General features: G+C 39.0%; 1 protein-coding gene across 8 annotated transcripts in view; it reads right to left on the minus strand.

Annotated features, from left to right (window-relative positions):
* Positions 1-16,250, minus strand: part of Ralgapa2 (Ral GTPase activating protein catalytic subunit alpha 2) — a 271,068-nt gene that overhangs the window by 168,666 nt on the left and 86,152 nt on the right. For 7 of the 8 annotated variants that reach the window (XR_013108860.1, XR_013108861.1, XR_013108862.1 and 4 more), the window contains exons 13-17: positions 15,718-15,866; positions 12,795-12,906; positions 8,803-9,040; positions 5,756-5,920; positions 2,482-2,622 (exon numbers count right to left, since the gene is read on the minus strand). Coding sequence is in view for 3 of the 8 variants with exons in the window: in XM_076929914.1 (XP_076786029.1) it covers positions 2,482-2,622; positions 5,756-5,920; positions 8,803-9,040; positions 12,795-12,906; positions 15,718-15,866 (805 nt within the window). In the remaining 5 variants the exon portion in view is untranslated. The remainder of the gene's footprint in view (positions 1-2,481; positions 2,623-5,755; positions 5,921-8,802; positions 9,041-12,794; positions 12,907-15,717; positions 15,867-16,250) is intronic. The other variant, XM_034495631.2, reaches the window with a different exon arrangement.

A 16,250-nucleotide genomic window follows, 5' to 3' on the forward strand; every position in this document is an offset into this window, starting at 1 on the left:
AATAAGTTAGTCTAGGTCCTAACAAGAAGCACTTCCATGGAGCTTATAAAAAGACAGAGAAGCAGCTAAGCAAGGCTTCCCCTTAGGTCCCATAAATTGGGATAAAGGAAGACAGTCAATCTGCTAGTTATAATCATTACAATATTCCCAAAAGATAAAAAGAAAAGTCTACCCCTGCAGAGCATAAAAGTGCTACAGACTGATAAATGTCCCAACAGAGAAAACAATAACACTGCAAGACAACTGGGAGGGACAGTTTTCATGAACGAGTGAGGGGCCTCCCCAGCTGTCACACCTACTTCCCAGGTGCACAGATTTCTCAATACTCATATTAATGGAAACAGGTGGTTCTGACTCTCCCCAAATTCAAACGGCACTGGCTTCACACACCTCCAGATCTACTACCATTGCTTCTATTATTACAGTTTTGGTGGGCTGACTCATACAGATTAGAGACCAAAACAAGGACTGCTGCTGCCATAATAAAAACAAAACTAGCAGCCACTGACATAGTAAAACTAAAAGAAAAGCAAAAAATACTCAGCTTGGAGGCAGAAAGGGGAATTTAAAGAACCTGTTTATGATTTCTTATTTATGTAGTTCAGCTTAGCAGGAGAAGCAGGAGATACCAATCCACTCAGAAGTACATCAGAACACAAACTCCGCTGCAAATTACCAGCTAGGAAGAAAGGATATTCTAGAACTGGTAAACACTTCTCTCAGCCTAGTCTACTGACTGGGCAGTCACAAAAGACAATGGCATCATACTAATAAAGGACACCCGGAGTCAGATGAGAACGCACTCATTACGGTAGCTGTCACATCAAATGGCAGCAGCAGTTTCTCCCTAAAGTCACCCTGCTATAAAAGCAGTGAAGACAGATGGCAAAGGCGGACACAGACCTGCTCCAGCCTGCTCCACTTTACAGGGATATTGGCCCCATTTGCCCATTTGCACGATAGATCTCTGAGGTTTGACCAACTTCCCGTGTAGACTGGTTTCAGTGAGGGTAGGTATTGAGTACGATCTCTGGCTTCTACCTACTAGACGGCAATAGCAACATCTTACCATGACAACCAAAAATGTCTCCAGATGTTGCCAAATCATTTTTAGTTGAGAGTCATTGCAGAAAGTTACTCAACTTCTGCTAGTGCCATGCACACACATGTACTGCTAGTGCCATGCACACACACATAAGAACCGAGAATCTGAGTAAATGAAAATATAACTCTGAATAAGAACAAAACTTTTACAAATGAAGATATTAATAGGAAGGATTTTTTTTTTTTTTTCTGATACTATATTCCAGAAAAACTTGTGAAAAAAACTTAAATGTAACAGTATGGAAATAAAATAGAGAAAGAAATAAAACTTTTCACATTAAAGATTTCTACTTGGTGTCAATTAGCCAAATACATAGCAAAGTCTTTTTAATGCGTCATGAATCACCGCCTCTAAGAGGCATCATTTTCTGGGCAATCTCAACCTCAAGCATTTACTAGTCAGCAGCAGCTTACCTGACGATCACCCCCTTCCAGTGCCAGCCGGCCTGTTTTGATATTTAGTGTTTACTAAAGAGAGCTTCTAAGCAATATCATAGTCCCCACTCTCAGTTAAAACTAACTCCTTCCCTTGTGGTATTTTACTTAAGCTTTAATTTGTTTTGCCAAACTACTATGGTGCTACAGTGTTTGCACTATAGAAACCAGAAGTCCACTATCTCCAGTATTGAAAACGTCTTAATCTATATCAGAATTCAGAACATAAAAGGAACATAAAAACATTTCTCTCTTAATTAAGATCTAGTTCATCTTAAAATCACTGAAAAATGTCTCTTTGTAGATTTAATTACTCAACACAGAAAGTAAATTCCCTTTAAAAAGTGACTAAGCAAAACATGAGAAAACTTGGTTTTGGTACTACGATATCCTCCTTTGTAACTGGCACAGGGTGATTACACATAGTGGTAGGACACACAGTGTGGCACTGATGTGTGGACACTGTGGCGAAGTGACATTGGACCAGGATAACTCATGTATCTATCACTCTCATCATTTATTTGACAAGTTCACTCAAAACACCCTACTCGGGTGATTTCAAGATATACAATAGATTATTATTAACTATTTTCACCTTGCTGTGCTAGAGAGGAAAAAAACACATAAACTTAATTCAGTTGAATTAACTGGGTGAAGTCTAAGAACAAATGTTTTGAAAATTAGCATTGTTTAGCTTTTTTAAAAATTAAAACCTCAAATATCACCATGAATCTGATAACTAGCAAGATTATAGAATTTTTGACTACTTCATAGCTACTAAACATAAACTACACAAAAACAACCATCAATGTTTTTTGAAACTTAGCACAAGTGCAACAGCCAGCCTTCTGAGTGTGACTGGGGGTGGCTGAAGGAAACAGCCTGGGGCAGGAGGGAGAAGCCAGGGGATACAGATGGACACATGAGACAAGAGTACAGTACCTGACAGCCTGTGAGAGCAAGAGGAGTAAGAGAAACCAGGGAAGAGAGCGCTCACGGTATGGAGGAGGAGCGGGACGCTTTTAGTAGCAGGCAAAGCCTCAGAGAGGTGGACACAGTTGCTGATAGACTGGCTTCGCTTAGCTTCCAGGAGAGATAAAGTAACATTGTATCAGAGCACATCAAGATCTTTTACCACTTCTAAGTTCTTAAGGTGCTACATTTCCTTTAAACATTTAAAGGAAGCCATTTTAAGCTTTAAAGAAATCAATAAAATGAGAGTATTTAAATCACAGTCTTTAAACACAGCCAACCTTTTGGCCAATCACTGATGACTTAGAATGGTTATTCCATACAAAGAACTAGTTTCGTCTAAGAATGCTTTTTTTGCTGCTGTGTATCAGAATGATGTCTGGGTTGCTTGTTTAATCATATCATTATTACATTATCAAAACATTTGCTATCTCCTCCTAAAAGATACACATACAACGACCACAGTAAGAAAAGGAAAATCTGGCCCAAAACAAAAATCTTTCTAATAAGTCATAAATAATTCAGAAATTGATTTACTGAGAGCTGACTGTATCTAAAAGCTAATCATTTAACATTTAGTGAACTAGATATCCCCAAAGTTCATAAATATATGACTCAGATATTTTTATTTGATATCCATAAAACCTATCTTTTTATATTGTATTTCACATTTAGTTGGGCAAAAGTTTCTCAGTATGAACTTTTGATTTTCTCACACATTGTTGGTTTAAATAAACATTCAATAAAACAAGCACAGAACATGCTTTAGATACATAAAACTATCCTTAAAAGCCATAAAACCATCAATGCTATCCTTAAAATCAAAATACAAGTGATTTTTTGCTATGTTATTATTTTATGTACTTCTGCTAAGCATAAGTAAAACAAAACCACAGACATGAGTGGCACATTTGAAAACACTGAACAAGCTTTTTACTCTACTGCCCCTTCCTCTGTCCCTTGCTATCAGCATTTCCAGCAATGAGATTACTTATATAGATCATGAATGTGTAAGATAATATGTAAAGGGTATAACCATGTAAATGTCAACGTATAAAAAACTGGCTCATCTCTGCACGCAGCTGACATTTTATTTGAGCACTGTTTGAATCCTTTTCTTTTAGTAACCAAATGGTTGGGCATTTTTCCAAAATAGACCACCATACATTTTATAAATAGTAAAATACTGGCTGTTTTATGTGGCAATTAAGACTCGCTTTGATCGCTCTGAGCTTGAACATCTGAATTTTCACCATCATTGACACTCAGGGCCAGAGTTGTCTTTCCATGACAGGCCTCTTCAGTTACACTCTGATGTCCTCTCTATAAAATCTATTTCCCTGGTGTCAGCATCAATGATAGCTTCCTTACCTAATTGAAATCTGTGAGGTGAATCATTGTGTGAAGATCTTAAATGTTCTCTTAATGACATTAGAGAAACAAAGTTACTTTTGGGTGGCTATCCCATAATAATTACTGCTAGCTGCTACTAATTCCTCCTGAGAACATGGAGAATGGTCTCAGTCAGCTTCTATGCTCACAGAAATGCCTTCTATACACTGACACTACATGGAAAATATTCTGGGCATTGTTTAAAGTAAGAAAATAAAACTGAGTAAGATCACCCATGTGTATTAGTCTTATTAAACAGCAAAGTATACAAAAATCTTCAAAGACCATTAATAAACAACAATGAATTCATAACATTTATCATTTTTAAAGACATAAAATACAATAGGATATATATATATATACATACATACACATAAATATATACACACATATATATGCATGCATACATGTGTATATATAAAACTCAAACATATAGACTTGTATAACTGATGGTCCTTACTGTCTTTCAAACATAAAATGGTTCCAGACTAATTCTACAGAAGCCAACTTTACAGTTTTAAATTACATATTCTACAAATATCTTTACGAACCCTTTGTAAATAGTGTGTGCAGTGTCATGTGGCCCCTCAAATGCCTAGAAGATCGTTAAACAGAACCTGCCTTTTTTGAATGCTTTCTAAAGCATGCTGGTGCTTCTACCACACTGCTGGCTGAAACTGTCTGGTGAAAATGAAGATTTGCTGTGTCATATGGAACATGAACGTATTTGCTGCTGATTAACATGTACAAATAAAATGCACTGGGTTTGAACTAGTGCTTATATTTGGAATTCAGGGGTGGTGGAGGCAGCATAAGTCTGCACAGCCTGGGAAGGACACTGCATTTGCCACACGCTTCTGAGCACTTTCCCTGAAGGAACCAGTGACAGCAGGAATACTCAGGACTGAACTGAGACAAAAAATCAGTGGGCCTCCTCAGTACTGCATGGTTTTAGGAATTAAGTTTCTCAGAAACAGAATGAGGGAAAACAACCAGAATAGGTGGTGCAAATAACTAAAAAGATAACTACCAGCAAATGCTAAGGCATAATAAGAAATGAGGAAGTTACAGTTAGAGAACAATATACTGTGACCAAAAAAAAAAAAAAAAAAAAAAATGCCAGCAGGATGCTAAACTATCTATATTATATTAGGCTTTCAATGAGCAATGAAAATATATGTTACTTAGCAAACATTTATTTTATGGTCTGGGGATCTTGTTTATGCTTTTCTCAAGTTGTTGACTATCAACTCTAATTGCATGGTACTGCTGATGAGAGAAACTATCAAAAACTGAGGTACTGTTGTTTCAATCATAAATCAGAGCACAAATGAAGAAAAGAACCTTACTGTCCTCAAACAGTGAACACCAGCTTCCTTTGTAAAGATTTGTCTCTGGCCTTAGTAAACTATAAGGAGGCAGTCTGCTAGTCAGCAGGTTCGCCATCAAGTACCAGTGCTAGCCCAAATGGGTTGTAAAAGCAGCATCTATGGCATAAAAAAGTTTCTGCTTTCAAAGAAACCAAAGATGAGAGTGTGTCCATTCATTCCTAAAGCCAAGTGTGTCTCCTCATTTTCGTTGCTGGAACTCTAAAAGGAATATTGCCTCAAAAGAATATCACCAAGACCAAAAATATTTATCATGTTCCCTTTCACAGTGCAGATTTTAGAAATAAAAAATAAAACCTGTGACTTGAGAAATAAATAAGCAGAACAAAAAGTTTATAAAATATTGACACAGTTTATCTAATAAAAGGTTTACTGTTTAAATTCTGAATAAAAATTTAAAACACATCTATAAATTCATTTAAAAAATAACTAATTTGTTTAGTGATAATTAAACAAATACTTACCAGTTGCTTTTTGACGGACAGTATTTCTTGCCTTCTCTACTCCTGGTGCTCCAGATGTGGTGGCACTTCTGAATCTCATTGGTTCAGTCACATCTGGATGGCTACGCCAGCTGAGAGAAAAGGACCTCCCAACAGCGGTCCCTTTTGGGGGTTCTAGGATACAACCTGAAAAAGGGTAAGATTGTTGCTACTCATTTTATTGCCTAGGCTGTTCCGCAAATGGCAAATATATATAAAATAGCATGTTACCAAGAGTCAAAAACTACCCTACATACAGTAATTCACAACTAGCAGAATCTCTGCCACAAATTAAGAACCGCTTCCTTGTGCTACAATTTAGGAAACTATGTCAGTACCCTAAAAATACTTGCCAAAGTATTTTTACTCTCCAACAGTTTCATAAAAATTGTGTCTGCACAGTATTTACTTCAAATGCAAAAGTGGATATTAATCAATCTTCTCAATGTAAGAACAAAGTCATCTGAACTTATGCCAGTACCCACGGTACTTTAAAAGTCATTACTTATAGGCCAAAACCTTTGAAGTCCTGATATTAAAATGGTATACTGGCTTCTGAAGACTCCAACCCAGCTACAAACCCCATGGAGACCCGTGTATACTCAGTCAAAGGGGCAAGTTAATGAAAATCTACAAATAATTTAAAATCTTATTTTTGAAAGGTTTCAAGACAATGTGGTCTTCAATTTGATTTCCCTTTCCTTATGATGTTCTGGTCAAATATTTTAAAGAAAGGTCAAAGCCCCAAAAGAAATACAGAGGGAAAAAGAATAAGACATTTAGGATATTTTTTTTTTTTTTTTTTTTTTTGCTCAGAAATAATATAAACAATAGATACAACTTGTGGCTTGTTTTTACATTAAGTTTCCTTGGTGAATAATTTCTGTTTTCACTAGTTTAGTGCTTAGGCCCATATTTCCGTAATGAATATTTAAATTACTTTTTTGAATAAGGCAATATAAAATAAGATGTTTATCATGGTCATTATTTAAATAATTTGTTCGTATCCCTCTGGAAAACAGTACCTTTGAAGTTGTTTACTTCCAATGCTAACTTATCTCTTCATAGGACTATGTTTATACACTAGATAGGAAAAAAAGCACTTTGAAATACAGTGTATCCCACACATGTAGAGATGTTCATGCGAGTGAGTGTGTGTGTATGTGTATTTAAACATACAAGATATAGGAAACACACATTTTGAGAAAGTAAGTTGTATTTTGTATCTCAGCTCTTTCCTCTTCAGCAGAGAAAACTCGCCTCTAGACTGAGAAACACTGTCTTAGGTAGCCAGTCTCCTGTAGAAAGTATCTTGATACTTCCAGAGCCTGGTTCACACAGAAACCTCAGACATGCAAAGGAGAACCTGAAGAGAATAAGGAACTCTAGTCTAGTATGTATTTCTAAAAAGACTCTTGTTTAGCTTCAACTGTGGAGAAAACGTGACCTGTTGCTAAAAGCTATGTTAAAACATTACTGCACTGTGCAGTAAACTCTAAACTGGAATTAAGCCATTCTACTGGAAAGCTATGAACATAAGCTACTTTGCTTTGGCTTGCTGCTTGCTTTTACTAACTGGGGCTTTGGCAAGCCATTCTCAGACTACAATGAATACATGATAAGCCAGTCCCTAGAACATTTATACAGTTAGCTCATCACTAGAACTAGTTCACATCTCTCTGTACCCACATCCTTCGTTCTCATAGTGACTCTGGAATTCATTATGTGACTTTGGTAGTAAAACTGAAGACGAGAGACCTTAAAATTTTACTTCTATAGCGTTATATTAACAACCATGTGCCAACCTGCTGGATTGTGAAACGTGCGTATAGCCCAGTCATACTCACTGCCTGGCTGACAGCCAGTCAGTTCCTAGAATCAGAGCACTCTAAGTGGCCACACAGCACAGACAGAATCAAATGAATATGAGAATTAGCAGTGGCAGAGTGTGCGACCCACATTATCAACACATAAAATCATGGTCTAAATAAATGGTTAAGCCACTAGGTTTTAGGGTGGTTTGTCACATAGCAAAAGCCAATTGATACAGTCTACAAAAGGTTACTAGTACTAAAACATAATCTACTATCAACATATATAACTTGGCAAAGCTTTGAAGGAAAGAGGCCTTCAAGGTCTCAGAATCAAGTGAAATTTACTTATCACCCAAGGAAATGTCTGTATTCTGTGATTCTGTTTGACATAGCCCTGAGAAGTTATGCCAAATCCAAGGTTACCCTTCTCCATTTCCCCAGGAAGCCCATGAGCCTCCATAGATGGCATTTGGCATTTAACCATACCTATAGCCACTTTCCACTCTGTCCAATCTCTTTTTATATTTGCTACGTATCATATGCATTTGAATAAACAAGCTAAGTCTTTACAGTACAAGTGAATAGACAAGTTAACTCAAATGCCACAGCCCTTAGGAACTGTCATAGACACAAGAGAATGACACTGTCATCTCCGGCAGAGACTCCCATTGATTCACAACTCAAAACTATTACTTTTACTTCCTCAAGTCTTAAAACAGTTTGACCTAGAAACACAAAAAAGCTGAAACAGCTCCCATCTCAAGCACTTGAAATTTCTCCTAGGCAGCAGCATGCATCTTGGCAGTGTAGCATTCAAGCTGGACTTGTCTGGCCTTGATGTCTGTCTTTACCACTTCTTACCTAGGGACCCTGACTGAGTAAATCACTATAAGGTCTTTATATTTGTCCTTTTCTGTCTATGACATAGTTGTAACTAAAAAAGCCATCATAAGGGTGAAGACCATGTAAAAAGCACTGGTCGCTGTTACTCCTGGCATCAATACTTCTCTCTCAGTTTTCTTCTCAGTCTCTTTAGTCATCAGTTAAGAATGTAATAGTTAACAAAGTCATTAGTTAACAAAGTAATAGAAGACACAATCTAATGACCAGCATTGAAAAAGACACTATGCAGCTGATTCAACTCATTATGAACTACTACACACTAACAGCTTACGTGCACACAGGAGCACTCTCACCCCGTATCTCTGCTCTTACCTTTGCCACGCTGCTTCTTCTCCTTTTGTTCACTTAACTTATCTAGAGGTAGGTTTGTCATTTCAACTCCATACACAGTTCTCGCAAGCACAGCTGTCAAGGAGTCCATGATGTTGGACCACTCAGTGATGAGCTCCTCCCATTCCGTAAGGGATGACAGCACCCTGAGAAAGTCGTCCCAGAGCTCCCGAGAGATGTACACACAGAGGTTTGCTCGGATCCAAGCCACAATAAGTGTCTGAAATCAACCAAATTTATGATTTTTAACAAACAGAAAATTAAAGTAACACCCTTTTCATTACTTTTGACCAATTGTATCCAGGATTTGAATTATGGTAATGTGAGTTATTTGAGGAAATGTTATTCTAAAACCCATGGCTAACACTGCTGCTATCAATAAGACAAAACACCTCTGTCCAGCAACTACTCAGCTTCTAAAGGCAGTTCTTTGCCTATCAACACAGAGGCCATCTCAAACACCTTCCTGTATGTGTGGTCTAAGTCCTCATGTGCAGATGACTTTGAGCAGCTGAGACTGCTGCAGAATTCAAAGACATCTCACTGGAGGAGACTGCCTTCAACCTCAGCCCACAGGATCTTCCATCTAGCAGCACTTACCCAGATTCACCTCCATCTACATTCTGAGAAACCTCCCGCTTGAGGTTTCTTCCCTGAACCGTCTGCTTCAGACCTATATACTCCAATTCGTCCTCATCTTAAAAACCCACGCTCTCAGGAAGTAGTTTCCCTTCTACTTACATCCCTGTCCCTCCTCTGCCGCAGTCAAACTTTCCCACTCATCATCTCCCAAACGTCTGACTCTGGACTGTTCCTTCTGACAGCTCTCCACCACTTGCCTGGGTTTTGTTTATCCATTTCTATAGCCCCGCTACCCTCTTAATGCTGTGTATGCGTCTGTCTACATGGCCAGAGCAGACTCCTTTGCCAGTTTATCCTTTCCTGGCTATCCACCTGCGTTACAGAGAGCCCATCATCATGCAAAGAAACCAATTACCAATTGCTAATTTTTTTTAATCTAATAGTAGGTCCATTTTATTATTAAGTCAATATTTTCTGATGGAGATTATTAATTTTATTTTAATATATGCTTTTTGGTAATGGCCTTGAACTTTTGAAGACAGGAGTTAAAAACGTATAGACAGAAACTGGCATTTTAGTTTTAATAAAGACTCAACAAAATACTAATGGTAATAAAATTGACCCAATACTAGATCAACAGACATAATCTTAGGGGAGAGGGCAGAGACTACTTAAGTTACTTGCAATCACCCCTCATTCTGCCACAGTACTGGTAGCAGGAACAAAACCAGATGAATGTCTTGGTGTAGTAAGATACCAAGACTGGAAACCATTTTACTAAGTGTAAGTTAAGAAATAAACAGATGATGTGATGACACATATCTTTAATCCCAGTTCTTGGGAGGCAAAAACAAGCAAATGTTTATAAGTTCAAGGTCAGCTTGCTCTACATAGTGAGTCCTAGGCCAGGTGAGACCTTCTCTCAAATAAGCAGAAAAAAAGAAGCTGACTTCTTTCACTTTAGAGAATTTGTCATGGACAATGTCACAAACATATACAGATCTATGAATCACCAACAAAATTCACAGTAGTACTTAGACATGGTGGAACATCCTCAAAGATACTTGAGAGGGATGGGATAGGGAAGCACTGGACATAAAAGCAGGACCTTTTAACTGATTAAGTGATAGTCCCAGCACTAGGTTGTGTCACTAACTTGGGCTGAGTCCTGGAGAAAGTGTGCAGGCCTTTCTGTAGTTACACTTCTCATAAACACAAACCAGTGGGGTCAGCGTACTGATGTTCAATCTTTAATCAGGTACAGCTCAGCATACAAATCATAGAAACATACCTTACTTAAGTGACTCCTTCTCATACAGTCAACTGATAACCAACCATGTGCTCTTCTACCCCAACTCTCAGGACACTAAACACTGCTGAGTACTGACTGGATCCTAGTGCAGACAGCAGAGGTGAGGCTTTCTGATCACCTTCAGAATATGACAACAAGCGCTATCTGAGGCACCTGCCCTTTATTTGGCAAATATTTTTAAATGAGATAAATACTACCATTCATAGAGGAAACTTTGTTAACCTAGATTATCAATAGAACAGAGGGAAAATAAACACTACAGGAAGAGTTAGAAAAAGAAAAAAGATAATGGCAACTTAAAATTTCCTTACCTTCTACTAGTTCTTTACAAATATAAAGCACACACTTATATACACACACACACACACACACACACACACACACACATATCTGAACGTTTCTGTCTGTATGACAAATGACACACAACAGTACAGGAGCATCAACAAAACAGGTTGGACTATTGCAAACGAAAACAAACCCCACATATTCATAGTAGAATGACACAGGCTATAATCATAGCACTCAAAAGGCTGATGCAATAGAATTGAGAGTTTGGACCAACCTAGGTTCATTGTACGGCCTGGACTTAGAAAAAAAAATCAAATAAAAATTAATGTGTAGGCCTATCCCATCTAGCCATGAGCTAGGTAGGCAAGTAGTCAAATGGAGAGAGAATCGATGAGGCTAGGGAGTATGTGCCAATTCCTTCTGTCATCTCTGCAAACGCTATCTGAACTACACATACACACTTTATACCAGCCAAGACTAGGAACTGATGAAGAGGATGTTTCCTTGCTCAGCCATCACTTCAGTTCACTATGCTCCTGCCTATCAATTATTCAGTCAGGCCTAATGCAGATGTCATATATTTCCAGTTTTTTCACTGTTCTCTTTCAGAAATGTTCTTAAATTCTATAAACACTATAAAAAGTAGTGTAGCCCAGGCAGTTGCCCTCAGGGCTCTGTGTTATTTCAGCTTCCCTGGGAGTCCATCAGCTGTCAGCTGATCCATGCTCTTGACCCTACTCACACTGGGGCAGGAAGTACTGGTACCTCTTTGGCTCTCAGATCAAATGGAGTCATTCAGCCTGGCCAGATCCTGAGTTTCACCTGCCTCTGCACCAATCCATCCTGACCTCTTTCACTTGAATATCATACTGGAAAGCCAACATTTAAATAGCACCTGCTCCAAACCTCACTCTCCATACACAGTACCCCTTCCAGATAGTTCTCTCTTCCTCCTCCTCCCTTCCATGTCAAGAGCTCTTAGAAGCCTTGTCCACAGTTGCTACTTCCATATCCTGATTCATTCACTCCAAGTAGATTTCAATTCTTTAGGCCACTCTCAACCACCCACATCTTACCAAAACCAAAGGTTAGCTGCTCCCACTCACTTTGCTGGGCATCTAGAACAACTTACTCTAGCTTCTCACTCAGCAAACTGGGCCTCCTTCCTCAGCAAATCTGACTGGCTCTGTCTTCTACCAACCATAGAGATACCATCATCTCCCTAAGCATAAGTTCTCCCTCACAGCCACTCCATTCAGTCTGAGGCATTACATACAGTTGTTTAACACACTGATAGTCTAGAGTTTTATCCCATGTCAACATTTCTACTTATCCCATAACTGTCAGATCTACCTGGTTTTCTCTCCACTAAGACATTCAACTCCTGTCTGTCTGTTTATTTGTTTGTTGAGACAGGGTTTCTCTGTATCCCGGCTGTCCTGGAACTAGATCTGTAGACCAGCCTGGCCCTTGAATTCAGAGATTTGCTTGCCGCTGCCTCCCGATTCTGTGACTGAAGGTGTGCGTCAGCACCACCCAGCTTATTCCTGTCACTTTTGTAATGCCTACCACTCTCAAGCAAACCAAGAGGATGAAGGTGGCAGAGAAGGAAGCTTAAAAAACACAACTCAAACTGGAAAACAGATCACAACTTTTAGGACAAAGCTAAGAAAAAATTTTTCTAAAAATGTAAAGTTAATTTGATATAACATGTAAATTTTTCAGTAATTAAAACTAATTTTCCAAGTCTACTTTAATTCTACATTTGCTGCATTTAATAAAAAAGACTTACCCTGAAGAGCAACCCTGCCAAGCTCTGGGCAAACAAGTCCTTTACATGCTTATCCTTTGGCTTCTGCATGACAGCTTCTGTTATCCTGAGAAGGATTTGCAACATCTGCTCCCTGGGCCACCCAAAATAAAAGCTCATATTAATAATCACATCTCCAAAGCACTTTGTAGGTATGAGAACTCTGCAATCAGCAACCCATATTCTTTGGAAGTATTAAACGTCTAGGTTCCAGGTAGAGAATAAGCATTTTACCAACAGAAACTACTTGGTGTTACCACAGTTCTACAACATGCTTTCCATATCATTGCCAACTGGCAGGACATCTTCCTAGCCTGGCTTTTCTCTTTGCAGGAAGGAGGGCAAGATGGTTTTCTCCAGCTGAACCAGCACATCAGGGCACTCAACTGTGGTACTAGGTAAGCCGGTCTTAACTTATATGGCACCCTGGTATTCTCCATCACTACGATACTTAACCTAGGTAGCTTCCCACCTGCCTTTGTGATAGAAAACAAAACTGGCTCTCTGGGCTTTACTATGAGGACATAGGCAGTCAATACCACTGCCTGACAGTGGTCCCTGCAGAAGACGAAGGTTTGGAAAGGTCAGGACTGAACGTTGATGGGCAGAGCATTTGTGCCTGGCAGATCCTGCTTATACCAATAGTCACACCTGGGCTGGCTGCAGTCACCATAGCTCAGTCACCATGTGCTACTGCAGTCTTACAGAAGACGGCTTTACATAATAGGCTTAAAGAATTAACATAGTACTGCTAATTATGACAGTCAGTGTTTAAAACAGCAGAGGATCTTTTTTTTTCTTTCTTACATAGCTAAATTGCATTTCTCATACCCTTGAACTCTGTGGGGATGGAGAACACATTATCTTCTGTAGAGAGAGGAAGTCCACTCATTCTAAGGCAATCACTCTGGCTCCTGTAAGGTTTTTACTAACCATTTGTTTACCTTCACTACTTTCTTCTTGCTCTTCCTATTCTCTAGTGAAAAACAAACAAACAAAGAATACGACAAAGCAATGTGGTCTAGATCAGACAGAGAGGTCTGTAGGAGGTGGTTTCTTTTCTCCTGTTTCTGTATAGTAGACAGATGATTGGCTCTGGGTTCTCTCGGTATCTGGCTCCATTGGGCTTTAGTCCCAGGTTTAATTGTTTCGTAACATCCATTCTCACAGCACTCTCTTCCATCTGGCTACTTGTTCTGCACTATCAGAGATTTGAAATATGGAGGAGGAAGACAAATGTTCCACTTGATCTAGAGACGTGTGCACAGTGTAGAACAGAAAGCCTGAAGAGGAAAAGTGGGAAAAGAAATGGCAGAGCTGGAAGCATCCTGCCACTCACAGGCAGCATATCCAGGCCCCTGTCGTCACACTGGGGCTTTGGCCTTTTAGTAGTGCACTGTAGTGTGCTCGCAGTAGATGCTCCGGCCTTAACTACCAAATAGAAAGAAAAGAAAGAGAGGGAGGGAGGGAAAGAGGAAGAAAGGAGAGGAGGACAAAGGGGAGGGGAAGCATGGGGCATTTGAATTTAAATATGTAGAAAGTCCAGGCAGCAAACTGTGCCCGCTTTCTATGACCTACCATGTTTATTTAGTTACTGTTATTATTTATTTCCACAATTGTCTTTTTATTCTTTTATCTGGAAATCTCTAAATTACTAAAGAAAAAAACCCAATTGCTTTATTTTACTTCCTAGAATTATAAAAACTAATACTGTGCAATGTATACAGAAATCATAGCTTTCTAAGGAAACAGAAAATACTCTTCACACAGCTGTGGTACAAGGAGCATCATCCAGCTGTGAAAGCACTTCTCATGGGGTCATTTTGACTGCTGTGATAGGGGCCTGTCACACAATTTACATCACATTGTGCACCACTGTAATAGTTCCAAACTAAGCAGCTACTGCAGTTGGTAGAAATATTAATTTAAAAGATCAGGAAAGGCAACCTTGTAATTTATCCTTTCTAATCCCCGTTTGATGCTTGTAGTATAATATTTGTGAATTTGCTGCAAGGCACAATTCTTCTGGGCCCACCCTTCTCTCCTCTTGGTGGCCTGTGGCCTCTGACAGCTCACTCTTGCCTTATTTTTAGGGCTTCTCACCCAATGTGGATGGACACCTTGTACAACACCAATATTGTTGGCTCTAGGTTTGGTATGAGGAAAATTCCCAATACAGAAGGATGTCACTACCACAGGACCTCAGTGGCACATTACAGGTGGCTAAGTGACATGAGCATACCCAGAGCAGACCTGAGAGGTTGCAGGTGAAGACATCAGGAATAAGGGAAGCATGGCTCAGGGCTTCTGCTCTGTCACTGAAAACACTGAGGGCAATGTGGACACTACAGGAGACAGGATAGAAAACATCTAACACATTTTACCTCTGAACACACAATTAATAAGAAAAAAGCAAAGAAAAAATGGGAAGGAAAACTCAGGACATACTTTGGACTATACTTTTCTGTCACTTTGACTATATATCATTTAAAAAAAAAATAGTTTTTCCAAAGTGGATTCAAAATAACAAGTTGAAAGGATAAAATTCAAGTTTATAGCACTTCAGGACAACTATCAAACTTGCTCTTACTAAGAATTATATTGTAAAGCACATACCACATATCATAAAACTCCCTGATAAAAGTTTGAAATGGAAAACCCACTACTGAGTGATGTAACACTAACTCCTGTGCATGAGCGCTTTTAAAAACAATAATGAAAATAAACTAATTACCCAGTGCTGGGTACTTCCCTTTGCCACACTTCATGGAAGCTGCCCTAAGGGGCTGATGCTCATCTTATTGTCAGTTTTGAAAAGACATTCACTAACTGGAAACCTTAACTCTTTAATTATGCTGAAAAGCAAGGGCAGCTGTTGTAGGATGTCAAGCTGACGCAAACTCACCACGTCTTCTGATTCATTGTAAGTTCCATGATCATTCGCCGAAAAACAGTGAGAACAGCTTTACAGGCATCGACTTGTTCTCTCAGGAGCAAGGGAATGTCAGCACAGGGTTCCAGCAAGAAGACATTTGCAGCATTAGTAAGGAAGACCTTAAAGCCAACAAGTTTACAGTAGAAAATACAATTAACCATATGCATCGGAGAAGATTGTGCCTACAGATAATATTACCTTCCTTCTACCAGTGAATCCTTTTGGGTTACTTCCACAGCCTACTTCAATACAGCAAATGGCACCAACACATGTTCCAGGTATTACGGCTCACCCCTTCGGATTGCCTAGGTACACATCTAGAAGACCTTTCCCTGCTAGTCCATATAAACAGTGTCACTTTAACTGTGAGTCATAAAATATTTGAATTTGTTATATCTTTCAACAGTAAAAACAAAACAACAATAATTAAAAACAACAAAACCCAAGACCACTGTATCAAAGGTGACAAGGTCTGGGATGCGAAAATCACAGAAGAGGCCTGT

Source organism: Arvicanthis niloticus, chromosome 2, assembly GCF_011762505.2.
Source record: "Arvicanthis niloticus isolate mArvNil1 chromosome 2, mArvNil1.pat.X, whole genome shotgun sequence".
NCBI classification, from domain to species: domain Eukaryota; kingdom Metazoa; phylum Chordata; class Mammalia; order Rodentia; family Muridae; genus Arvicanthis; species Arvicanthis niloticus.